Source organism: Pempheris klunzingeri, chromosome 11 (genome assembly GCF_042242105.1).
Source record: "Pempheris klunzingeri isolate RE-2024b chromosome 11, fPemKlu1.hap1, whole genome shotgun sequence".
Taxonomy (NCBI): Eukaryota; Metazoa; Chordata; class Actinopteri; order Acropomatiformes; family Pempheridae; genus Pempheris; species Pempheris klunzingeri.
In genome coordinates, this window is record NC_092022.1 from 22,888,064 (window position 1) to 22,915,406 (window position 27,343).

The 27,343-nt window shown below is 42.7% G+C and overlaps 2 protein-coding genes across 2 annotated transcripts in view; both read right to left on the reverse strand.

Annotated features, from left to right (window-relative positions):
* cables2b (Cdk5 and Abl enzyme substrate 2b) overlaps window positions 1-2,097 on the reverse strand; it is a 30,263-nt gene extending 28,166 nt beyond the window's left edge. Inside the window, exon 1 of the mRNA XM_070840253.1 lies at window positions 1,489-2,097. Within this exon, the coding sequence (XP_070696354.1) occupies window positions 1,489-2,096 (608 nt within the window). The 5' untranslated portion in view covers window position 2,097. The remainder of the gene's footprint in view (window positions 1-1,488) is intronic.
* A 4,071-nt stretch (window positions 2,098-6,168) lies between these two features.
* On the reverse strand, window positions 6,169-19,411 carry ccm2l (CCM2 like scaffold protein). Its single transcript, XM_070839470.1, has 11 exons — window positions 19,233-19,411; window positions 17,202-17,369; window positions 17,037-17,120; window positions 16,327-16,510; window positions 14,870-15,522; window positions 13,188-13,317; window positions 12,548-12,611; window positions 11,563-11,719; window positions 9,182-9,320; window positions 7,341-7,488; window positions 6,169-6,497 (listed from the first exon to the last, which is right to left on the reverse strand). The coding sequence occupies exons 1-11, from the start codon at window positions 19,260-19,262 to the stop codon at window positions 6,365-6,367; spliced, it is 1,890 nt and encodes a 629-aa protein (XP_070695571.1). The 5' UTR covers window positions 19,263-19,411; the 3' UTR covers window positions 6,169-6,364.
* Between the last annotated feature and the right edge of the window lie 7,932 nt (window positions 19,412-27,343).

Genomic DNA, 27,343 nt, shown 5'->3' on the forward strand with positions numbered 1-27,343 from the left:
GTTTTTAACCGTCCTCGGGTTCACTTCCCCTCTTCAACGCCAAAGCTACTTCATCAGGCTACCACTTTTTAATCTGTGTTTCCAATTGAACTGCAAATGTAACCAAGCTCAAAGTTATTGACGAGACTGAGAATAAACCTATGGATGGATTTCCTTCATTTTCTTTCATTCTCTCTTCATACTTTTCATCTTCAAGCTGAAAAAGACAAGTCTGGGTGTGTGCTTTAAAAGGGGAAGTGGAGGGTTACTGCATTCAAACTCTCTACCTGTAGGTACCGATCAGTCCAACTTCCAAATAAATACTCTTCTGATGCTATTTGAGATTAAGATTTAAGATAAAATTAGAGAGAATTCTGCACGTCTTGACAAAACTGGCATAGAGATGCTTGTTAGTTTAGAGTCCTGGAAGAAAACAATGATTTAAAGTAAACCAAAGAAGAGGTAAAAATGCATAATAATTGGTCAGTTTTTCTGTAGCAGTATTACTATGAAACAATAGGCAGGATTAGTACCGATACCACAACAATACTTTTTTGTACTGCATTTTGAACACATTATCCCACAAAACCAACTATAAGAAAATCTGCTGGAGGTCTAATGTGGAACAGTGGTTAATCATATCTTATCGCAGACATAGACAGACTTAAGACTAAGAAAAATACACCTCAGGATTATAATTCAAAACAGGACTTGTTTCAATAAAAAGTAAACAAGGCTGAAAGAATCTGGCTAAACATTTGGCGCTCTATTAACAAGCAAACATGCCAAACATTCAGTGGTTCCAGCTAATTGTTGGCTGAAGTTTGTCTAAACTACAATGTATGAAATTAAATGAGCAAAATCACTCTTTCAATGAGACATCTGATCAGAATAAGTAAACAAGACCGAGGGAATCTGACCAACACTTTTCTATAGACATATAACGTGCAGTCTTTAGGTTGGGAGGTTAGGGAAAATATTTTTACAAAACATACACACCATCAGGCATTTGAAACTGGCTTGTAGCTACCAAGATATGAAGGTGGACCAGGCCTCTTAATAATGCACACCCACCTCCCAAAATCAACTGACATCAGTCCTGTAAGTCATAGCATGCTGTCCTAAGGAGCCCTCACCTGTGCAGAGGGGTCTGCACATTCACAGCCTGGATCAGCCTCAGCTGAGAGCTTCACCACCACCACTCACATTCAAACTTTCTACAGGAGGGACCGTGAAATAAAACCATCCTTCATTTCACTGGGACCACACAACAAACTCTAATGGGAACCAAAGATGTGCAGCATCAAATCCAGAGTCAAACCACCTCCTCTGTTTGGGAACAAGTGTGCGGGCAAAGTTAGGCTGGACAGGATGTCAGGCAGCTCTGCTCCATCAAACTTTCAGGCAACGCTGGGACATTCAAGCTAACCGCGCTGTTTCGAGGTGGACACCAGACTTAAAGATGCTAATTAAACCGCATAAGAGCAAAAACAGTTGTGTGCCTCTCACCTCTGTCGCGGCTCTGAGGACACCGAGTTACAGCTCTGAACTGACAGCAGAGTGGAGGACTTCCGCGGTCCCAGCGGCGACGGTAGCAGGCTGATGTTGGACGGGGACGGTGAGAGCAGGTTACTGCTCCCCGGAGAAGGGAACGAGCCTCTGCGGCACTCCAGCAGCACCTCCGCGCTCCCCACGTCGTTAAACCCCGTGTCCGACGGCAGGACGAGGATAGGCGGTACGGTGAGGTGTCCCGTCCTCGGTGCCGGGGAGGAATTGACGTTCCCGTAGCTCACGGACGCTGACAGACTGGAGAATGTCCCGTACCTGGTGTTGTTACCCAGCTCCGGGTACAACCCGACCGCTGCCGCCGCAGCAGTGCCGGAGTCGGCTCCCTCCAAGTCGGTCTCTTTGTGGTGGCGGTTCCCTCCATTGTCGGCGGAATTACTCTGGACTGGCCGTCCGTCCAGAGAGATGTTAGTGAGAAACAACAGAGCGGCTTGTCTCCGGCGAGAGTTCTCCCGGTTCCTCCGACTGTGTTCCCTGTTCCCCGTCTTTTTGCCGCTAACGGCGGCCGTCATCGCAGCGCTGTGCTGGCCGCAGGCAGCAGCCGCCGCCATGGTCTCCGTCCCACTGAGGAAGTCCACTGGAGGATCAGCTCCAGACCTGCAACTGTCAAATCCCTTTTACCCGGCGCGAGAGCGCTTTACGCCCTCCTCGCCTCTGATTGGCCCAGACGGGAATACGTAATGACGTGTAGCACAGAGCCGTCGGGGAGGTGTTTGTCCACGCTGTACAGTCCACACACTGCAACAAGAATGTAAATACTCTGACCATAAATGGTAGAATGTATTAGCACAAATAATTATATCATCATTATTATTGTAATCAGATATTGTTTAGGTTGATAGATGAGGGAGCTCTGTATTTAAGTCTTCATTCACCATTTTTTTCTTTTTGTGCTCATTTTCTCCCTAAAGCAATAAAAACTTTTTAACAACAAGCACAAGTGTTTTATGTTTTCTGTGTGCTTTTCCCTCTTTCTCTGTAGGCCATGTGCAGGCTTCCAAAAATTGTGATTATCGTTAGTAGTAGCACGAATTGTATCAAATTTAAACAAATATACAATAGGCTACTACAGTCAAGTCTTTTTCACATCGGAAAGTCAGGACAGTGATTTTTTTGAGTTAGCCAGTTAGTTTTACAGTGTGTAGTACTTTCAAAGACTTTAAATCTAGTTGGAAAGGGGAAAGGAATCATTCAGCCAAATAGGAGTCTAGGAACCTAGATCTTGTGTTACCTGTGTTAAATATTGCATTGTCAAAAGGTGTCTATTTGGAAAATGCCATTCTGATGAAGCGTCTGATTTGGATTATAAATAGATTTGTGGCTGTCTTGGGAGCTGCTTGTTGGACAAGTGAGTGGTTTTAGAATAAATTTGGTTTGTAATAATGACATCTTCGTATTTGGGGGTATTGTAGGTTATTGTATTGATTCACTGAGACTCTATTATTGTTAAAGCTTTATCTGTGTGTGTACCTGCACATCACTGGTGGGATCTGTCCAGGTAAAAAACATAAATACAAATGAGCTTTTAACCAGATCTGGTCAAATTAATGTTGTGTTTTGTCTAGGTTAAATAAGCAATAACATCGTAAACAAACAAATCAATAAATAAAGTGCTCTCTTTTTCTTAATGTGTCTTTTTTAACTGAAGCGGTGTTCCTTCTCTGGTACTGTCTCCTGCAGTGTCTGTGTGACTCCCCTGTACATGTTTGGACCGTCAGAGCTGCTGAGGCATTAACTGAGTTGTCGCTGCAGCTCCAGCAGGCAGCCGATTTGATTGGCTGTTGACACTTTGTTATGAAACCTCAGTGGATTTTCTCTGCAGTGATCCCTGCAGTGACACCAACACTGGGCTGAGTGGCACCTGGCCGGCTCAGCAGGACAATGCCGTGTAGTATGACTGTTAGCCTGCTAAATATAACCTGTAGGACACACCACAGTGTAATCCCTGCAGGCCGGGAGTTTTTTATTGTACACTCACCCCCTGATCCCCTGCGTCCACAGAGCCGCGAATGAACTACAAGTGACCCCCCGGCTCAGCTGGAACAACAGCAGGATGGAAATCCAAAACTGACATCATTAAATTCAGTTTAATCTCACTGGAAATTGATTTTTCATTTGCATGATGTCATGTTTTATTAGAATACATCCTTTTTGTCTGTGTAAGGGAAGCTTGGTGGGTTAATAGACACAGAAACCATAACCAAAACCTCATCCTTAATTAATATGTTGCTGAAAAAAAAAAATCTGAATAGAAGAATATTGCAGCACTGACTTATGTGACTTGAAAGGTGTGAATTTGTACAATGTTGACTTTGGGTGTGGTCAGGCCTGATGTGTCAGCTCTGACTGACTGTATCTGTATCACACCCAGCTGTGATGTAGAAGTGCTGGACAGCACAGGGTGTGGGAAAAGCTTTCGCATACAGTAGAATGGCATGGTGTGGTCTTGACCTGCGCTGTATGAAAAGTGTGTTGAGATAACTTTTTTTATGAATTGGTGCCATATAAATGAAAACTGATTGATCAATCGATAGATATCTACATGTGTCATTTATAGACAAAAATATACATTACACAGTATTCTAAGGATAAACACAAACTTTGATAATTGATATTTAATCATCATCACCATTAATGTACATTATATCCAATATCAAATATAATTAATATGACATGAATCAATCAAAAGTGCATTAAATATATCTTTTTCAAACTATAAAACAGTAAACAAACATTAATTTAGCCCAATGTAAAATTTTAGCTGAAATAAAACATATTTATAAAGTATAAAGTACAAACTATTTTGAAATTGAAGTTTTTTTATGAATATTACTTCATACTTTTATATACATAAGTAAGCATTTAAAATATATATATACTGTAAAAGCATTAGAAATGTTATTGGTTTGACAGAGACTGAAAGAGAAAATGAAGAATATCTGACCCAGGATTGATAGTTAACAGTGTATCCATGATAATACAAGGCTTCATATGACAAACAGAGGACGAGATGCGGTGTGTGTGTGTGTGTGTGTGTGTGTGTGTGTGTGTGGGATGATGATGATATGATGGTAAATGCTGCCATGTGGATGATTGCAGAGGTTAGAGAGCTGTAATCCGATGATGGATGATGAGGATCAACTTTATACAATGTGTCTGCTGCCCCTGACACACACACACACACACGCACGCACAGACACACACACACACACACACACACACACACACACACAAACTCAAGCACACACACTCGGACATTGCCCTAAAACTACAGTTAAACTGACAAAAATGATCTCTGAGTTTATCTGCTGTCCTGCTAGCAGAACAGAACATTATTTCATAGCATTTCCTGGTATCGTTTTGACTGATATGAACTCTAATCCTGACCTTTGACCAAGTTTGTACAAGTGATAGTGAAAATATTGCTGTTTGCCTGCCATCAGCCCAAACATGGAGGAAAGCTTTCCATTGTTTTTCACTTAGCCTCCTGCTAAGAGCCAGCGCTCTTCTCCTCGTGTCCTATTTAAGTGACTCCGTTTTTACCTTTATTATCTCGTTTGTTTGTTGTTCCTGTGCTCCATCTCTCCGGGCCAGGAGGTGAAACCCAGCCTTTTGGCTACCTCTGGCACATGTACAGTAATGTGCATCACTGCTGGTGAGAATAAAGTTCATGAGTTCATTACAAATTAATAGAAAAATAAAGGCACACAGCGTTGGCCTGTTACATAATGAGAGTGAGGGGACTAACAGGAGTTGGGTGAAACCCGGTTGTGTGCTGACTCTCTCTCTCTCTCTCTCTCTGATGTTCAGTGAGGCTGGCAGTGAGGACTGGGGGGCAGAGAAGCAGTGCACCATGGGAAGGTCATGATGCTGCTGCTGGGATAACCGGTCAATGCAGAGAGTGAAACACAAAAACTGAAAGAGAGAGAGATAGTGTCGATTTTCTTTTTATGGTTCTCATCATTCCGTTCAGTTGTTAAAACTCCTGGATACCTCATGTTATCATACTTTCTTCTATTCTGTTTTATTGATTTATATTGTCATCATTATTATTACTACGTTATTATCATCCTTCAAACTATAATGTCTGCCTAATAACAGAGCCTGAAGCTCAGCAGCAGGGATAAACCAGCTCTTTTATCCTCAGTTGCCTCCATGTGGTGACTGTTAGGTATTACATCTCCTAGGAAATACCATCATGTTGCAGCTTTGTAAATTATTTAGATGCCTTCATTTTATGCAAATTTGGTGATATGGAGAATCCATGTACATAGACGATACATAATTTTGACAATGTATATACACATATTTGTATGTTACATAATATATACATGTGCATATATATACATACACATACGTACATATGCATAATAACGTATCGTATTTTCCTTTTGATGTGTTTTATAACAAGATAATCCGATTGCGATTTATGTAGAAAATACTGTCAGTGGAATTTTCACTTTCATTTGAGCAGCAATGATGCATTTTAAAATATGGAAATTAAGATAGCATTTGAATAGTTTAGTCGTAGTTTATTAACTGTATGATTCAAATTCAATGATTTAAAGTGAATGAAGATTTGCTTTGGCTTTCTATAGAATAACTTCCTTTCTATTGTTTTATTTCACTCACTTGTTGGTTTTATTTGTCGTGTGCTGTTCTTGTCTGCATCTGAAGACATCGTCAGAGGAAAGGCTGCCTCTGTCAGACTATTTACAGTTTGTTTGTCTGTGTCATGGAGAGAATGTGAACTATTCAGATCAGATTCCAAAGTTCAAACTGAATTCAAAGAGTTTCTCTCATTCCCTTCATCCCTCCATCAGAGGTAGTAGTCCTCCTCCTCAATGTCCCCATGTGTGTCCTGGAAGCCGAGCGCCTGGATGTCGTGGGTGATGTCAGTGATGCGTCGGTTGAACTCCTGAGATCCTGAGGCCAGAGAGCAGTTGTCATACCTGCTGGGGGAAAAAACAGAATATTATTATATGAGACAATCTCTCTCACTTCCTGCTGGTGAGAGTGAATGTAATTTTAGCAGGAAATGGATGTTTTACCTCTTTCTACAGGAAATCCAATGTTTGTCAGCACTGAATGTGGCCGACCTGGACTCAGCCTGCACTGGTTTTTGTATCAAAGCACTTTAGTATTTTCTCTTCACTTCCTACTTCTACTTCACTGCATCTCACAGGGAAACATTGTGCTTTTGACTTCATTAAGAAAAAAAAGTTAACTTACTTGAAGAGTTTATGAAATATGCAGCTTTGACATAAATTACACTAAGGAACAGTTCATACAAGTACAGCTGAACTGATTAGTCAATTGAAGGAAAATAAATTGGCAACCATTTTTATATTCATTTCTTTGGTAAAAATGCCAACTATTTAATTCCTCCAGTTTGCTGCCTTCCTTTTCATTATTTTAATCAATTTTTGAATAATTGATTCGTTTGGACAAAACAAGCACTGTGATGGTGTCACTTTGGGCTCTGGGTAATTTTGATGAATTTTTCTGAATTTTTACAAAGCAAACCTCTTCAAGAATAAGCTGCTGCTCAAACATGAATACATCCCCATTAACAATGTATTAATGTCATGTAGGCATGCTCTATGATATAACCCTAACTCAATAATGTCAAAAGAAAATATGGCCCTCGACTCTTATTAGATTTCATACTCTAAAACTCTTTAAAAGTGTGATGTCTCACTTACATCTTATATAAAATACTAGATTAGATTAGATATGAAGGGATGTGAGACGGCAGTGTGGTGTTTAGAGTGCACACCTCCTGACCTACATACCCTCTCATGGCCGTGGCCGACATGTTGCTCATGCTGCGTTTGATGCGTCCGAAGCTGTCAGTTAAAATCCCACCTTCCCGGATCCCGATGCTCTCCAGGAAACTCTCAAACACCCCGACATCCTTGTCTGGGATGAACGGACGCATACCTGGGATACACATGAAAATCCCTTTGGTTATTCAGCATTATGGTTGGCTTAAGGCTGCGTTACTCAGTGCTACATGTGTTTAGTCTGAGGACACAGGGTTCTACCTACTTAAGGGTTCAAAACATGGTGTGCTTTTAGTGAATTTACTCCTATTTAGAGTAGGGATATCTGTAGTCTATTTAAATAACTATAAGGAGTTTTATTAATTCTTCAAGTTTTGAGGAAAGTTGTGTTAATGTGTTAATGTGTGTGATCACTTTGCTTTTTACAGTCCAAGTTTTAACAGTGTTTTTCTGTTATCTCAGACTAAATGAATATTGTACTTTTTCAGATTCAGATTAACAATGCAAAATATAATCATAAAACAAACAATGATGATGAATTATTATAAATTAAGATTAGACCCTGCATAATGTAAAATACTTTTGATACCTCAAACCTCAAATGTCCTTTCCTTTCCTAGAATAATGACGTGGTCAATGGTGCACAAAAGAGCACATCCTGAACTTTACAGTTATACTGCACATGTAGTCAGTGGCGCTGACTGCAATGCATGGCGGAAGCAACACACACTGCTCCTCCAAGCCAACCAGTTTCCACCTCTCCCCCAGGAGGACAGTAAAAAGGGGAGAGGCTGGACAACATAATATAAGAACTGGAAGAGGTGGGGCTTTGAACGTGAACCTTACAGATCTTAACTTACCACACTGGCAGCCTTCCCAGTCAGGTAAAGATAATAACAGGAAGTAACTGTACAGATGACTCGGTTACATACACATAGTGGTTTTAACCCTAGAACACTAACGCTGGGTGATTTTCACTCACGCTATTGTGGTCACGTGATTTTCATTGTGTTTCATTGTCTTTTTTGTTTTTTAAGGAATTTTTTGTTAACGATTCCCTTATTTTTCACTAATTTTAGAGCCTATTTATAGGGTCCTTTTCATGAGACGTTGTATTGGGGAAAATAAAAGAAAAGTACTTCAATTGGCCATGTATTGTTGTACTTGTGCTAATATATTTTGAAGAGAAGTATTTTTTTATCGGGTAAAGTATACCCGACGTTAGTGATGGTGTTACTAACTGTTAGGTTAGTGTTCTAGGGTTAATGTAAAGAAGCAGCTGTGGGTTTAAATATTTGGTGTTCAGACAAACCTAATGACAATAAGTAGTTTTAGCTGACAGTAATGCTATTAAAAGTGGATTTATTATAACTACTATAACAATAAAATGCATAGGAACCTGCAAAAACTGTGGGGTTAAAATTCAGTCTGAGCGCTTCTGAGCATCTCAGTGATTTTGCCGTTTAAACCTTGTGTGTAGAGAGGAACGTCACACATCAGCCTCGCTCCCTCTCACTCACTAGCAGGAAGTTGTGGTTTTCTCAGTGGTAAGTGGGTCAGAGCTGGATTTGTTGCGGTAAACACACACACACACTATAGACATTCGCACACAATGTAAAACAAATCCATGTACACATACATGCACACACACACACACACACACACACACGTCAATATACAGTGTGCTGTTGACACAGATTCTCTTTCCTCTGCAATACTACCACATAACCAGTATAAACAGTCGGTTGTGGATTGCTGCAGCATTTCCTGCAGTCTATAAGCTCTATCTGTGTGTGTGCATGCAAGTGTCTCCCACTCTCTCTCTCTTTCTCTCTCTCTAGGTCTCTCACCCAGCAGCAGGAACTTGCGGTTGTCTCCGTACAGTTGCAGCAGCTCAGAGCAGAAGTGGTCGATGTTTGATCCCAATCTATATTCTCTCAGCAACACCGCAAACTGCTGCAACTCCAGTGGACTCAGCTTGTTACGCAGCTACACACACACAGACACATAAACACACACACATTTGGTTCGATGGAGACTGTGAACAAAGTGCTACTAACTGGTTGTTCCTGCCTTCTAACCCTTTAGTCACAGCTAATGTCATAGTAGCTCCACTGCAGTCCGCTCAGCTGCCGCAACTTGGAGAAAACTTGGAAAAAAAGATTAAATAAAACAAGAACGACAAGAAGAATAGTAATAATTCCTTGCATTTCAACTATGTCTTCGACCCCTTGGTGCTCAACCCCCATGGGGTCCTCACACCTCTTGATGTTTGCGCCCCTGACATGTTTCCTTCCTTCCATCCACGAATTTCAATAGGGTCCTCGCACCGCGGGTGCTCAGGCCCTAATAATAAATGAATTAGAAGTCAATTTTGACAATTAACAGAACAAATAATTAGATACTGCAAGCTAAAAACAATGAAGTGCCCACAGACAATTAACTGGCAAGCACAGAGAGCTTTTCTTTTACCACTTCCAGTGACTTTTTATCTTCCTGACAGAAACAGTCAGTGTTAGTCAGTTAGCTCTTGTGCCAAAGAGAAGTTGGTCTTTTCCAGAGCGCTCCAGGAGGCTGGCTGCTTCTGTTGTAATGTATACAGCAACAAAACGGCTGCATTCATGGCATCCACGGTGTAACCAATCCCAGCTGATTGCCAGTCAACTACATGGCTGACATAGAGACAGACAGACATTCACCCTCAAACTCACAAAAAGGTCAATTTGGAGTCACCAATTAACCTGCATACGTAACCTGGACTGTAGGAGGAAGTACATGGAGAGAATCCAGTGGGTTTGAACCTGGAACGCTCTTGCTGTGAGGCCCTATGCTACCTGAGTAAAGTTACACAGCATTACTACAGTAGCTAATTTCCGAGTTCAGTACATCTGGAGGCTTGTCGTGACAACAAACTAAGAGACCTCATTGATTCTTTCCATAACTTCTCAACCTTCTGCGCTTTAGGTGTAAATTGGAGGCAGAAGAATCTTGCTTGATGGAAATCATAAAAAGCAGGAAGAGTCTTACAGATGGGCTCAGGCAGTTTATTTTTGGTGTCATTAGGAAAAAACTCCATAACCTTGAGCATATTGTAATTATAATGGTCTGTTTTCAAGCTTTAGCCAATCCCCAGGTCCTGTCAGAGAGAGGGCGTTCCTACTGGCTGCTCTACAAACGCAGTGCAAGCATGTCCCTTCAGATGCCAGTGAATGTCTGATTCAATGGCAGGAAATCCTGCAGTTGCTATTGCAGCACTGGCAACAAACCGGGTAATTACAACAATGGCGTCCATCATATAATACCATTGGGCCCAAAAGTACTTTTTTATGTTGACTTACATGGTGAAAGAGACGTCTGTAAATCAACAGATACATTTTTTCACAGCAAAAGTCACAACAAAGTCTTGAAGAGATTTCATCCCCATTCAAGTTAGCGGACGGCTAACCAGAAGTTAGCCGGTTCGCCAGGCTCGAGACACTAGTATGTATGCTCTAATGGCCCAGGACAGAGGAACATCTGGGTATTTATAATATATATACTGTATATATATATATATAGTGGAAGTCTATGAAAAAATCATGTTCATTTAGTAGATTATGGTCCCAGTTAGAGTTAGAGGCGTCTTTGTGGAACAGTTCTTGTTCCAAAAAACCAAGATGACGACATCCATGAAACCAAGATGGCGACATCCGTAAAGCGGAACTAGAGGCTTCAAAACGACGGTCCACAAACCAATGGGTGCCATCACGGTGGCCACGTCCACTTCCTATACAGTCTGTGATGTTTACGCGGCGAGCTAATAGTAGAGCCTCGAATCCCACTATATCGTCTCAAAGGACTACTATACAGTGTAGCGGCTTTGGGATCACAAACACAGTCGGTTGAAGCTGCTAATTTCATTTTCCTGCACGTATGAAGTGTTTGCAAATGCCTGTGCCGCTGGCCTGTGCTTGTGTGGTGCCAGAGGCTTAGGATAGAGAGGGGAGAGCTGTGTTTTATGAATTCAGGCTTATTTTTGCCTTTTCCAGAGAACTGGAGTTTTAACTGTGGAACACATACACAGCGTTCAAACCCTTGACGTTCGAAAAGCTATTCTTTTTGAAAAGCTATTCCTGCCTTGTATAAATTGTGTTTCTTGTTTGTTATGGAGAATAATGGAGAACAACAGCCACTGAAGCTGTGGACAGACACACACACACACACACACACACACACACAGACGCTCACTCACAGTGATCATGTATTCCTGCATTAGCAGCAGGGCAGGGCTGCTGTCTCCTCCGTCACTGACTGAAGCCAGACTGCGATGGGAGTCCTGCAGCGACAGAGACGAACACTCACTGTATGTTTCACTGTAGTAGAGCTCAAAGGCATCCTGGGATCCATCACTGAGAGACAGAGAGAGAGATAGATAGACAGAGAGAGAGAGAGAGAGAGAGAGAGAATGGATAGACAGGTGGATAGATGTGTTGGCAAGTTTATAGTTTCTACTGGCCAGCAACAATTAGTTGTAATTTACTGTACTTGCTACAGGAGCATAAAAACTTGCCTGGAAATTACAAGGGGGCCAAGGGGGGTCCAGACCCGCCTTGGCCCCCTTGTAATTTTACATTAGCCCTATGGCCAAGTGTCTGTGGAGGGAGGAAACTGTGAAAGTGTGAACGTGTGCCAGTGGTGGCTGACTTCCAGTGAGCTGCTTTGGAAAGGTTAACTTCGAAATGCTTCTGGGCATTTCATGTTTTCTTGTGAAGGTGAGAGGAGTTTTTGGAATTTTAAGGGTGGCTGTGACTCAGGGGGTAGAGCCGGCCGCCCACTGATCGCAGGGATCTCAGGGACAAGTTACATTTTGATGATGATCTAGCTCCTTGTTAGCTTTTAAAAATGTATCTGTATTCATATATGCAAGTATCTGTTTGAAGATGTTGACTACAAAAACAATGTAACATTGGCCATTGCCCCTGGAGGCTCAATTGTCATCAGATAGCTGATGGTTTCTGGGCTTTTATTCTGAAATTGCACATTTTTCTAAACATCCTGATAAAATAAACTACAAATGAGCTCCTCTGCTTTATTCAATGTGTATTTTGACATTGTGACCAAACTCATAACAAGAGCAGCTGGTGATGACAAAAGTTATGTTGTGTAGCCCAGTGAAAGTTTTAAAGTTGTCTGTTAGACACACACTGTATTAATATGGAGGGCCAGATGTCACTCACTATGAGCTGCAGCAGCTAAACTCTGGATCATAACTGTAGGACATGTCAGTCAGACAGCTGTCACCTGCAGAGACACACACAGACAGACATGTTAGCCTCACTAGCATCCCCGTAGAGGCTGCAGTGTTTATTAAACCCTAAGCAAACGACAAACTGAAGACTTGCTGTAACTATTCTCAGAGCCTTACCAGTAGTGGAGCTAAGAAGGATTTTTTCCTGAGGGTGATGCTACGAGAAAGCTCGTGGGGTGATTGAACTAACTACACTAAAGACGAATCCTTTCGATTTTTAATAACCCCATTCGTCACCAGTTTGGGGAGCAGGAATGGGATTGGTACATTTTGAATGATGAAGTGCTGGCACACATCAACGCTGGGAGGAAGAACTTTGGTGTGTCCTGACATGCTGGTATCCATGCTGATACCACGCTTAGAGGTGGATGTTAATCTTTCAGCTAGCGGGACCAAAAGCAACTGGAACTATGTAAAACTTTATAAAGTTTCATCAGATTAAAGATAAAAAACAAACAAACATGTACCAAAGGAAAAAAGAAAAAAGTTAATGTACCAAAATTCCCTACAAATCAGATTCAACAATGTTTGTCAAAGTTTGACGAACAGAAAGCTCGTGTGTCACTCACTCCTCTCCAGCCAATAGCGGTCTGGCATGGAATGGTGAAACCCGGCTCTGTCGACACACTCGATGGTCTGATGGCCGTAAATGATCTGGAACATCTGACAGATCAGAGAGCAGTACTCCTCCGCAGCATCCTGCACACACACACACACACACACACACACACACACACACACCATCAGTACTATCTGTGATGCTCTCTAATCACAGATATGTTGACGTCCAGTGAGGAGAGAAAGTACAATCAATTTACTATTGTAAAGCTTATTAGGTTATCTTAACCCTGTGAATAGCAATTTTCCACTTAATTCACTTCGCTGAGTACACTGAACACGTTCCATGGTGTGAGCACTTGCATGGGTTAGTCAGTGCCTTGTTCAAGTGTGCATGCACAGTAATAAGTGCAGGGTTTGAGCCAGCAACCGTCTAAAGCCAAGCCAGCACGTCTGTCAGTGTGATGAAACACCACTGGAATCTGTGAGCTTCATCTGAGCCAGTTTAACAATGAAACACTAATGCTGCCAATCCAAACAAATTATTGCTCCAGGGACAGGGATAGCAATGACTGAGGATCACACACACACACACACACACACACACACACACAAACAAACGCAATGAGAAAACTACTCTGCTGTAAATGTGATGTAATGCTTCAGGTTATGCAATAATGCAGAGTTTCAGTACAAGTGTGTGTGTATTTGTGTGTGTGTGTGTGTGTGTGTGTTTGTGTTTGTAGATGGATGAGCATCATCAGTATTGCCCTACTTTCCACAGTTCTAATATAAGAGCCAAATGATAAGTGAACCGCAATGAAATAAATCTTTTCACTAGTTTATATCCCGTCACTCTTGTTTTTCGCTCTCAAGTCTGAATATCAGACTGAACTCAACGTCCACACTGATATTTGTAAGTTGAGAACTCACACTAAGTGTGTGTGTGTGTGTGTGTGTGTTTTCAGAGTCTAGCAGCACACATGGGAGAAGTTTGCCTTCAGGGTCAAACACAGGAGCCTCACCAAGGAGATTATTGTTGTCAGTTTTCAGTCACAGTTTGGTTAGGTTTAGACAACAGAGGCACTGGGTTAGGTTTGGGAAATGATGGAACTCAACGTTGACTTCTGGTCTCACGCAGGACGAGAGCAGCAACTCTCTGGCAGAACACCTTGAAGGCAAACTTGTCCCACAGCTCAGATGATGGTTTGTCCAACAACTTAGCCCAGAGTGACAATAATGCACCTCAACTACTACTGGATGGACTGTTCTGCATTTTGAACGACTCATAATGACTTTGGTGATCCCTGTTTTCTCTTATGTACTTCCACCAACAAAACATCTGCTTGTCCAAAGCTGACATGAATGGCCACATTCCCACTGCCCTTCCTTTGAGATAACAGTTTCAGTTCAATGTGTTGGCAATTATGCTTAGTTGCTTTCTTTCAGGCAGTGAGAGGAGAAGATGGACATTAGTCCCTACAAATACAGGACAATTAATTACAGTTGATTAAATGTTCGTTGTATGTTGTATCTTTGCACAATCAGAAATCTAAAAATGATTTCCTCTAAGTTCTTGGAGTCTTTTTAAACTAGCTGTCTCCCCCTGCCTTTAGTCTTTTTAAACGCTCGAGTATTTGGGTCCAACAGCAGCAAAAGCCTGAGTGAACGTTGAGCAGATCAGGTGACCCACCCTGTTCTCCACAGCCAGGATGACCAGGTTGCAGTAGGCGTCAGGACAAGGCGTTGGCTCCAGGGGATTGTGGTTCCTCCTCTCCCAGCTGCCGTAGCTCTTGCCCCGTTCCCAGCTACCTGTGCAGGCTTGCCGCCGCTCCCAGCTCCCCCCGCCGCCACCTCCTCCTCCACCGCCTCCTCCTCCCCTCCTCTCCCAGCTCCCTCCTCCTCCTCCCCCACCTCCTCCGCCACCCCCATGCCTCCTCTCCCAGCTCCCTCCACCACCTCCCCCTACTCCCACCCCCCAGCTCCCGCTCATGGGTCTCGCCCTGCGGTTCTCCCAGCTCCCTCCTGTTTTACGTGTTTGCTGCCTCCTCTCCCAGCTCCCTCCCACTCTCTTCCTCTCCAAGCTCCCTCCTCCTCCTCTGTCTCCCCCTCCTCCCCCTCCTCCTCCTCCTCCTCCTCTCTCCACATTCTGGTTTTTGTCATGGTTGCTCCTGGACAGTGAAGGCCTCCAGTCCACCCCGCAGATGGTGTGTCGTCGCTCCATTGTGCCTCCTGCAGGCCGCGGGTCGGCGTTGCAGCTCATGGTTTGACATCGGCCATCTATGCTAGTTGGTTTTTTCCTGTCCAGGCTGTCGTCTCCAGCGACCACTGTATCCACGTTCAGACCTGTGGGACGAGGGTTTTAAAGAGAGATGGTGTCAGAGATGGTCCGTCCTGTTTGACCAAACATTAGCTAAGCAACCATAACTAGGCCTGGCAGGCTTTGTGTTTCTACTCATGTATCTCAACGTGTCAGAGGGTTGTGTCGTTTTTAAGCCTTAAAAACACAGATGCAAAGATTAAGGAATGGATTCAGTTGTGTGTTTTAACGTAAGCTGCAAACGTTAACATGCCCAGCTGACTACCTACAGTAGGAGGAGGGGTACTTAGCATATCTGTGACTTACTACACTAGTTTGTAGGGTTGCAGGTTACATTAGAAAAATGTCTGTTCAGGACTGATTCACTGTGCCGGAGCCAAAATGCAGCTTAAAGTTTAGAGTAATGGTGCTCTGTTGTACTCTTTAGTTTCCACTGCGAGAGCTTTCTCCAGAGACGAGGAACCTTTGGAGGAACCAGGGTCCATCACTGCAGGGACCAGAGTCTAAATTAAGTTTCAGGGACATCATTTCACACCCCTCCCTCCCTGTAAAAGTCCCTGCTCAGGGGAAAGTACAGGAATTTGGGTTGTGACTTGCAGCCAAAATGTCTGGTTGGCACATTTTATATCAGCCACCATTTTTTTAATAGTAATAAAACAGCGATCAGGTCGTCGTCTCTTTCCTCTGCTCTCTGTGGAGTTGCAGGTCTGAGCTACACACAGTTTTCAGTATACTATTTTGTCCATTGAGAGCCAATTGAGAGCCTCAGTTTGAATAAACACTGCTCTTCCTCAGTACTCGGGGTCTGGTGTGCTCAGGTGTGTCCTCACCCGTCTTGAGGACCAGCAGGTGCAGTGCGTCGTCTCTCAGGTAGGAGGCGGCGGCGATCTCGTGCGTGGGAATCCTCATCAGCAGCTTCTCGTTGTCTCTCCACGTCAGCAGCAGACAGCGAGCAGACAGACTCAGAATACAGTCCTGGTCCACGCTGGTCTTCAATGGCAGCACCTTCAACTGCTACTGACCAGCACGCAGGGTGATTATGGATTATTGATTACATTGTTGAAATACAGACTGATGAAAGCCTGTGAACACTGACACTGTCTCATTAGAGGGTTAATGATTATGGATGAGTGATGAAATGATTAATATGTAGATAATTATCGGCTAACTTAACCTATTGATTATTAAACCAGAGTTCAGTTAACAGTATATTACTGATTCCTAACTTTAAGTATTTACATGATACATAAATACTATGAGCAACAGGGATTAGATAGTACAGGATAGATTATACAGGTGGGTTATTGATGAATATGCCCTAAATTAGTGGAGATTATTGATTGTTTGATTGGTTTCCTACTTGCTAACTAAACAGCGATCCATTATAGATCACTGTGTTGTGATAATTAGGTATAGATTAGATAGATATAGATTTGATTATTAGTTATATATTGGTTTATTATAGATACAATAGATACATTGCTGGTTATTAATTATTTACAACAAAAGTGATTCGATTGATAGTTTATTGATTACTAACCCTGGCTGTGTCCAGCAGTTGTAGCAGCTCATCTCGGCTGGAGGGGTTCAGTGAAACCGACACCCAGGTCAGGTGACCAAGGAACTAAGATAAGAGGTCAAAGGTCATGAAGTCAATGGAGATTTGAGTATATTTTGTTGATTTGCACTGTACTTGAGGTTCTACCTTGACCTCCTTCTCTACGTAGTCGAAGATGAGTCTCTCGGGGTGGATGAGGTAGTCTGGGGGGTAGAGGGGGACGGTGTGAAGCGGGCGGCGGTAAACGCTGCCTCGATCCAACGGCCTGCGACCGGCTTTTGACCAGACCAGTCGCTTAATAGGTGAGACAAAACCCTAGAGATGCAGAGATGGACATGGTGAGTCTTTGATGAGCTTCGTGCACTTGCCCCACTTCCAATGCAAGTCTCCACCGACCTGTAGCTGCTGAGTCAAACCTGGCTGCTGTGCTCCGACACTCCAGCCGTATGTGATGTGACTTTGTTATGATGATGCTCCCCAGTGATTCTGGTGACTGCGTGACCTTCCCTCTATCATCCCGTCATCATCAGGCCAAAGTTTACACACAGGAAATCTCATTTAGCATAGTCCTGCTCCCCAGAGGAGGAACCCTTTTGATTTTAACAACCCCATGACCTTCCTTTAGGGCAAACATTACATTAAAACTCTACTACTGGTGAGTTTCTTAGAATCGCCCAATCATCAGCATGTTGTTTATTTTGTCCCAGTCTCCCACTGAGCCGCTCGGTGTTCTCGCTGTAATTAGAACAGCACTCTTTGGTCCCTGGCAACGTGTTTAGGGTTTGAATCTGAACTAGAATCTGATAGAAGGCAGTCAATTTGTATACACATACATGCCTCAGTATACATATGTGTGTGTGTGTGTGTGTGTGTGTGTGTGTGTGTGTGCAGCACACCCCGTTGGCTGTTCCAGCAGTGATTGACAGGTGAGCAGTGATCTCTGACAACTCCCTGCTGAGATTCCCTGACAACACAGCACACACCGTTAGACACCCACTGACGCACACACACACACACACACACACACACACACCGACTCACATTAACATACTGTGGCCTCAGGGCGAATGGACGTTAGAACACACACACACACACACTGAAAAGAGAAAGACAAGGGGAAATTAGCCTGTTTTAGAACCAGAAACCTGCCTTGTCTTTCTCTCTGAATAATAAGCAGCACAGATCTCAGTATCAGATGTATCAGAGTGAGGCTGCTTTCTGATCAGCATCTCCGTAGTCAGCTGAATTTAATTGTAACGACAAAGATAGGGAGTTATAATGAGTTTTGTTCTTCCTCGTGTTCCAGTGTGTCATTGAGGGAGTAAAAAGAGGGAAATAATTGGATTTTGCATTGAATTTAACAACCTGCACTGGTCAGATCAAGGTGCTATCGAGATAGTTAATGCTTTTTTTTCCCTTTTGTGCTTTTCTTTTACTTGTCTTTGCAAAGTCTCCCTTTTTAAGAAACATGATGTCTTTTCTTACACTGTTTTGTTTCGAGTTTCAGAGGGTAGGAATCCGGCTGTCTAGAAGAAGCTCCTTATTACTGGGGAGCACGAGTTTAAAGAATTGCATCAGTCTGGCTTTATCAACAGGTTGTTTTTGGCTGGATTTCATAGGACCTGCCCCCCGGAGGGCCCGGTCACACCAGAATGCTGCACGGAGAAGTTTATCCTTGCGTCCTTGAGTGACTCCTGCCTCATGCCTCATCCTTTTTTGTGCAGCAGCACTCCGCAGGAGATGGGTAAATAAAACATGATGGGTCAACACTGCCAAAAAGTCATAACAGCATCTCCCACTTTGAACTCTTTTCTCCCTCGGGTCAGCACTGTCAAGACACAGTCAACAGCATGAATGTGCTTCTTAAAGTTTAGCAGCACAAAAACATTCACAGGGATCGACTCGTTCCAGCGCTTCACTCGACATGAACTGATTGCTGAACTGAATGTTCACCATCTTAAATGCTGGTGTGACTGCACCTCAAAGCTTCTCCATACAACACCTCTGCATCTGCTCCATTAGATATGCTATGCTATGCCATATCTCTGACAATGCCGTATTAATGTTCTGTCTTCAAGCTCCAAAATAATCAAGTCCCAGTTCCTAGTTTGGAGGTGAAATGTGTCAAAATTAGCTTTGAAATGTGGAAACTCAGAGACAGACCAGAGCTTACTGTACCTTCCTGGATTTCTTGGGCTCATAGTCCATCGTGGTCCAGTCCTCGTCTGTGCTGGTCCTGTTCTGGGTCAGCAGAGTCCTGGTCCTGGTCACACTCTTGCTGAGTGTATTTTTTCTTTCAGTTTGTCTTTTGTTGTCTTTGGGTCCGTCCTTTGGTTGTTTTTTCCATCGTTCCTCTTGTGTCTCTGTCTCTATGTTCGAGCTATTTTAGCTTCTCTCTCGGCTGCTTCATTCTTGTTCTTTTTCTTTTCTACACCGATTGTTCTTTTGAGACCTCTCCTGAGGCCACACACACACACACACACACACACACACACACACACACACACACACACACACACGCACACACACACACACACGCACACACATTTACACGCACACACAGGAGAAAACAGGAAATGGAGGAAGCCCACTTCCTGTCCGAGAGGAAACTCCACCAGAGACTGATAAGGCCTATTCTCTCTGTACTGATTACACACACACACACACACACACACACACACACACACACACACACACAAAATTAACCTTGAATTAAGTTTACCTCATTTTAACATGTATACTTACCAGAGCGTTTGTGGAGCTCTTCAACAATCAGCATCATATTGTTAAAAATATGAAATGATGCCCTCTGACTACTTTATGACTTCTATTCTGTGTGTTTTTACTCTTCACTCACTCATATCTTTTTCTCTCTGTCTTCCATCTCCCTCTCTCCCTCTTTGTCTTCCCCCGGAAAGCACTTGTTAACACAACTGGAAAATACGCTACAGTGTATAGATGAAATGTGCCTGCTTGCTAATGTTGAAATGACAGCGTCCACTGACTAACTATGCATGGGCTGATTAACGCACTTGCGCACTGGTTGCAGCAGGCTGGTCCTCTTATTTGTGAGAGTTTCGATCTCGTGAGAATAATAAAAGGATGGTTTGGGGCATTCACTGGTTCGCTGCTGCCTGTCAGAGTTCTCTGGCCAAGTGTGACTCAGTGTTAACTTTCGCAGCACCTCATTTTAAATTTAGCTGGACGTCTGTTAACGCAGGCCTTTAATTAACTACAATCCTCCATAAGATATAGTCACATTAAATGCTTCTGTCTGCAGTGTCGATTACGCTAGCAGAGATGGCCTGATTTCCAGTCTGGAGGAACGATTCTTTAAAGGCCCAGCAAACCTTGTTCTTTTTTTAAAAATGTTTTTCAATAAGCTTCTTACTAACAGTGATGGGCTCCTAGATGAAGACACGATTCCTGTCAAAATTAGAAGAGTTGTAGTGACATCACTTAAGAGACTTTTTTTTCTTGTCCTCATCTCACTGGTTTGAAAGCTCAACTTGTCACAAATTTCACCGCACCGATCAGAGATTAGCAACATTTGAATCAAAATGTGAAGACAGTTGTGGGGTTGTCTGCTAATGTTGTCAGCACTGTCAATCAAATCAGATCAAACCGCACCCACACAGACAAAACACATGGTTCAAACTTTAGATCGGTTTGCTGCTTATTCAATAACCAGCATATGTTATTTCGCTGTTCAGCCAAGCCGCAAAAGGGCAGAACTGCATTTTAAATTTGAGTGGAAAAATTACTTAAAGATGGCAAAAATACATCCCTGTAAATATGATGGAGCATCAGTGAAGGGTGGGAACAGGCAGCTTTCAGATTTTCTCGAAGGCAGTACTTTCAGTCAGTGTCTAAACACAGGGGAGTGAATGACACAAAGATGAAAATGTCAATGCTCAGTAGCCCTGTTTCATTTCTAGTCACCGCACAGTCAGCGATGTCGCAGCTGCTGTTTATATGTTTGAAAAGTTGAGGTTTATTAAAAGAAAAACTCAAATGAGATGTACCCTGTGAAAGTCATCATCAGGGGGAAACGTTGCGCTGCAGTGAGCAGGTTTGGCCACAGGGAGGCAGCGCTGTGACAAAGGAGGTGGGAGGAGGAGAGGAGGGAAGACATGTTTCCTCTCAGCAGGACACTAATGGAGGCAGAGGAGACGACATCAAACCTGTGACCTGTCCGACACACACACACACACACACACACACACACACACACACACACACACACACACACACACACACACACACACACACACACACATATTCTGTAAACATGTTACACAGTCACCACACACATGCACACAGATATATTAAATACTACTTGAATGTATAACACACACACACACACACACACACACACACCTATTGTCAGGGTAACCACTCCATGGTGACTGGAGGGGCTAACGGCTTAATGATCGTCCAGTTACCAAGGCAACGGGAGACAAAGATGGGGCATTTATCTTCTGAGTGTTTTTTTTCTTGTCCTAAACCCCCCCACTTCTCTCTCTCCCTCTCTCCTTCCCTCTGTCTGTCTCTCTCCCTCCCTCCCTCCTTCCCGCTGTCTCTCCCCCCCCCCCCCCCCTGTTTCTCTCTCTCTCTCTCCCCTCTCTCTCTCTAAACCCTGAGAAACGGGGGCTTAACTGTGTCAAAAAGAACAGGGGATGAATCAAAAGTTCTGCACCACACTGAGATTTTCACCAACTGTGTGATAGATCAAACAAATGTTTGGTTTTATTCTGAAGAAAAACATGTAAGTTGGTCACTGGATCCAAAGTATGAAAACAAACCAAACCATTAAAGACAAATAAAAAGTGCAGTTACACTTTTTGTGGAAACAAAGACTAAATATAAAGACTTTGCAGATAATGTGCATTATTTAAAAAAAAAAAGCCCATTGCTCTGACAACACACACTCTCCCTGCAGCTGTCAGTTCACCAACTGTGGCCCTGTCCATGGTGCTGAACATGAGGGGGTTAGCAGGCTCGCCTTACATCATCAAAAGTTCAAGCGATTTTATGGTCACAGACAAATTTCAAACGTCAGAAGAAAACCATAAGAGTTTTACTTCAGTTGGCGTGTGTGCCCCCGTCACCCGAGTCGCAAGATGTGACCTCAACCCCCGACCCAGAAGTCAGTGAACAAACAACTGCAGGGAGGGTGTGTGGGGGAGTTCTCAGGATAACGAGCGCTCAGGCAAATGGGCCTTCGGTCCAGTGGGACGTTTTTCAGACTAATGGGGTTTAGGAGTAACAGGACACCCCCCCACACCATTTTTGGACATATTTATGGAAACGGGTGTCTAAGCCTCAGAGGGGTCGATGCTTCCATGATGCAGCTGACTGACATCTAAAAGTCAGCGTTGCCAGGAGACACGCTGTCAACGGCTGCTGACTGGAGACCATTAAAATGTAGAGACTACAACTGATCCCTTTTCTCTTTTTCAACAAGTCAAGTTTCTGTTTCACAGGGAACTTGGAAGCTAGTTAGCCTACGTTGTTAGTATATCTATGCAAATCTTTCAGGATTTTGGTGAATTTCCACATGCTAATCTGACCAATAGCAAGCCGGCACAAACTTTCAGGGAATGGAGAGCCGGACAGTGCAAAACAGAGCGAACTATCATAGCTTCTTAGGTGTGCTGCTCCATGTGCTTTTGTAAACTCCATAACAGAGACATGGTTTTGTGACTGTTAACCCTTTATAGGGCACTCACTGATTTTCCAAAAAAATTCTAATGTTATGGTGAAAATCAAGGTCAGTGAAGTCACCATATATGGTTTCTTGCTGGTCTGTCATGTAGCCTGACTGTCGCTGATCGGCTTGGAGAAATCTCATAGTTCTGCTGCCTCATGGTGAGGCAAGGGGCGGCATTTTGAACTCCCACTTAAGTTACCAAATATGGTCCCTTGTCTGATAAAGGATAAGGAACAGGAGAGGATGACACCAATACATCAAAGCTACTCCTGATTATTTATCTGCTTCAGTCTAAAACCTCATGGTTACTCTGGGTTCTTCAGTTTGTTATAGACCTTCCTGTTCCAGCTCATAGTTTCCAGGACTGGATATCAGTGTAAAGCAAATGACACAGAACATAAAGTTTATTTCTACTGTATTTGGCTACACACACTCACACACACACACACACACACACACACACACACACGCATGATACCTACACACATTTCATACTCATACTATATAAATGCACACATACTATAACTCACATGTATCCACATGAACTCACCTGCTCTTGATGTTCTCTTTCTCTTTGAAGTTCACACGAGCGTGATTGATGTGTGTGTGTGTGTGTGTGTGTGTGTGTGTGTGTGTCAAAGTATGTCAGTCCTTGATATGTTTCGGTGCTGCATCAACTCAATATCTCTGAAAATGTGTGTTTGTGTCTTAGCAAGTGTGTGTGAGAGTGTCCATTGAATTATGTGTGAATTTATGCATGTGCATCTGTGTGTGTTTGTGTGTGTGTGTGTGTGTGTGTGTGTGTGTGTGTGTGTGTGTGTGTGTGTGTGCATCAGTTATATGAAAGAAGCAGCATCCTTGAAAGACCCCTTGCTTCAAAATCGCACATGAGGTCTGACGCAAGAGGAGAGGAAAAAAAGAGGATGAAAATGAGCATGGAGAAGATGACAGGTGGAAGAGGAAGAGGAGTGAGGGAAGGGTGAAGATGGAATGAGGGATGAAAAGGAGGATGAACAGAAGAGGGACGATGTAGTTAAAAGCAATGGTTGTGGTGGAAAAGTTGAAAGAAAAGGGAAGAAGGGGAGATAAAGAACAAAGAAGGGGCAGGAGGAGGCAAGGAGGAAGTCAGGTAAAGGGGACAAAGACAAGAATGAAAGCCTCGGTGGAAAAGAGGTATGGAACGAAAAATAGAGAAAAAGGTGGAGGAATAAATGAAGACTGAAATAAATCAAAGAAAGGAAAGGAGAGGGGATGGGAATGAAAACACCAAAGAGGAAGGAAGGAAGGAAGGAAAAGGGCAAAGGAAATAGGAAATGATGTAAAGAGCACAGAGAAAGACAGCAGGAACAAATAAATGGATGATCAATAATGGACGAAAAGAACGCTAGGAAACAAGGAATGAAAGAGAGAGAAGGAAGGATGAGAGAGACAAATGATGTGAGACAATGAGGGAGGGGCACGAAGAAAGTGACGAGCTGATTACATGAAAATGAAAAGAAGAAGAACACTTGAAGGAGGAAGAGGAGGTGAAGGAGGGGAAGACGCTCGAAGAAATGAGGGAATGATGAGAGGAGTGTAGAAATGAAGAAAGGCAAGAATGGACAAAATGGGGGAGGGGAAGAGGAGAGGGGACAAGAATGAAGGACAAAAGAGGTGAGGAGTACTCAGCCCCAGAGGGAGGAGGAGGAAGAGGAGGAGGAAGAGGAAGAGGAGGAGGAAGAGGAGGAGGAGGGGACAGAAAACTGCTCAGTTTGGACCTAAAGAGAATAAAATAAACAGATAAACGACAGATCGTCAGGATGGAGGGATGCTGAGAGGAGAGAGAGGTGACGAGATCAAAGGACGTCGGTACGAGCGGGAGATTTAGTCGATTTAGAGGAAAAACTGGAGAACTGAGAGGAAACAGGCCGGAGAGATTCAGGGGGGGGCGGGGTCAGTCAGTCAGTCAGTCAGTCAGTACATTCAGTCAGTCAGTCAGTCCAGACAGTCAGTCAGTCAGTCAGTCAGTACAGACAGTCAGTACATCTACTGCTATCAGCCCATTAAACAGCCTGTTATCAGATGCTTCAGAAGAGGAGACTCCACCTGCCAGCAGGCCAGATGGTGCAGATCATCCATCATTATCAACACTCCCAAAACGTATCGGTGACCGCTGGAGACTAAACTACCTCCAACAGGCGCACTGGGCTCAAAGTCCAACACACAGTCCACCGGTGGAAGTCCTCCTCCTAACAACTCCTTCCTCCAAAGTAGCAACTTGTGCTCTGAATGACTGCAGCTGAAAGTGTTGGCCTCAGACAGCTGTCAATCAAGCCGACACACCTCGAGCCTGACAGTCTCCAAAATGATTATTCACTTAAATTAAATGTTGCAGACCTGACTGATGTTTTTGTTGTAAATAAATGATTAAAACTTGAGAATTATCTTAAAATTGGTCAAATTTTGATGCAGCATTTGTATATACTTGTAATTCGCAGCAGCGGTTACATTGTGAAGGTAATACTGGATAAGTCCTTTTTTTTAATCAGCTTAATGAGTAAATGTTGATTTAGCAAGTTGTGCTATGTCCTTACTCTAAATTGTTCTCTGACTAAATATTTTGCTTTCCCTCCAATATCCACCCATGCAATACAAAAAATAACTTGTATAATTCACTTGTATCGTCTAACACATGATCATATGGCAAGTTTAGACACTTTCTTTCACCAGTGTGGTTAAAATGAGGGAAAGCTGAGAACACAGTTTTTCTCTAATCTCTGCTTTTGTTGTCTTTACGTTACCACGCAGGAATCAGGATGCATACGTCGGCCTGCGGTGTCGAAGCTCTGCGCTTTGTACGCCCGACCACCTCCCCACAACCTCCATGAGGCAAATAGAAGTAGCTCCTCCCTCACTTGAATAAACAAATCGGATCTAAAGGATTGTGAATAAATAGTGTGTCGCCTTAAGGACATTTTGGCAGAGCAAAACAAAAGTTAGGTGGTTAGGTTTAGGTTGTACGAGAGGCCGTATTGTTTTCTCTAAACTGGATGCATGTAAAATGACTTTGACACCGACATTGCAGAATATAATATAAGTGTGTACAGATTAAATTGTCCTTAAAAAGCCATTCTATTCATTTGCCATTTGGAGAGACGAGGCTGAATACACCCTGACATGAAAACTAATGTTACATGAAGCATCCGAGACGAAAGCTGCCATATCTCCGTTTAAATGTTACATCAGTATCAGCAGCAAAGGTCCTGAAGTATCAAAAGTAAAATCACTCATTGTGAGGAATGGTCCACTATAGTGTTTTCAATTATTGATACTTTAACTGGTAAACAGCGTTTTAATGTTGTAGCTGGAGTAAATGTGCTCTCATAGTACTTTTTAAACTCCTCACCCACAGAATTGCACCATATCATCAGAGTTTACGTGTTTAGTATTATAACGTAATTAGTACAGCTGTCAAATACAGTACAGTATATGTGGTGAAATTAAAAAAAAAACAGTATTTCCCGTATTTAATTGCCATAAAAATGTACAATATATAAGCAGAAAGTTACTTTGTACCTCAAATGCTGCAAGAGAAAACACGGACACAGCAGTTTATTTCGACGGCTGTTCAGCCATGTTTACTACAGTATTGTTCCCATCTACAGTTATCAGCACAGCTTGTTGATTCTTTTTTTTTTTTAACAGCATCATAGATATTTTCACCACTGGTTTATTTTTCTGCTCGTTCACTCGGAGGATGTTTAAGCAGCATTGTCAAAAAAACTTAGAGCACATCCTTACATACGTACTGTACATACGATACATACATACAAACCAAAGCACACATACTCATACACACACGTCCTAGTATAGCGCCACATTGGTATATACAGATATATAGAATGAGTAAAAAAAAAATCTATTTTCAGTTTTTACATCTTAATATAAGAGTCATACCAAAGACATGGCCACCGAGTGAGTAAACAATAGATAAATAGATATAAAACAAATACAAAAATAAATAAACATAAATACTTGCATTAATTAATAAAAGATGATATGAGTTTTTTAAACTCACTGTTTATTTTTTAACATGTTTTTATTCAAGTTAATATATATTCAGCGCACCACTTGTAACTGTTATTTTACCTCAATGACAAATGACTGGTTCATTACCCAACCAGAGAGAGCGAAGCCTCGCCCTTGGCCCGTGATTGGGTAGTTGATGTATTATTTGTACATTAGCCTATCATGTTCAACATGACATAATCACTGTTGACATAGAGTCATTGTTTTCAGCACCATTAACACTGCTGTTACATCCACATCCACAAGCTCAGGAAGGACACTGTCAGCAAAAGAAAACGTATTCCCAAGTTAGAACCAATGGTAACTGTCAAATTGTTTTTCCTGATTTTTAATTTTCTACACCACATTTTAAATGACACAGCCGTTTTCCTGTGGCCAAGCTTTGTCAGATCAATTCATAAAGGTGAATCAGTCCTGAACACAACACATTTCCAAAATGCCTTTGGACACGATTGGATAGACCAACGACCAATCAGAGCAACAAAACGTGACTAAAACGAAACTTACC

Bases quoted from the DNA above. Each gene is read 5' to 3' on its own strand.
- ccm2l (XM_070839470.1), bottom strand. From the start codon at position 19,262: ATGGACTATGAGCCCAAGAAATCCAGGAAG. The intron at 12,612-13,187 runs GTGAGTGACACA...GTGTCTCTGCAG, and splicing joins CCGCTATTGGCTGGAGAGGA to GTGACAGCTGTCTGACTGAC. The intron at 7,489-9,181 runs GTGAGAGACCTA...TGTGTATCCCAG, and splicing joins CCGCAAGTTCCTGCTGCTGG to GTATGCGTCCGTTCATCCCA.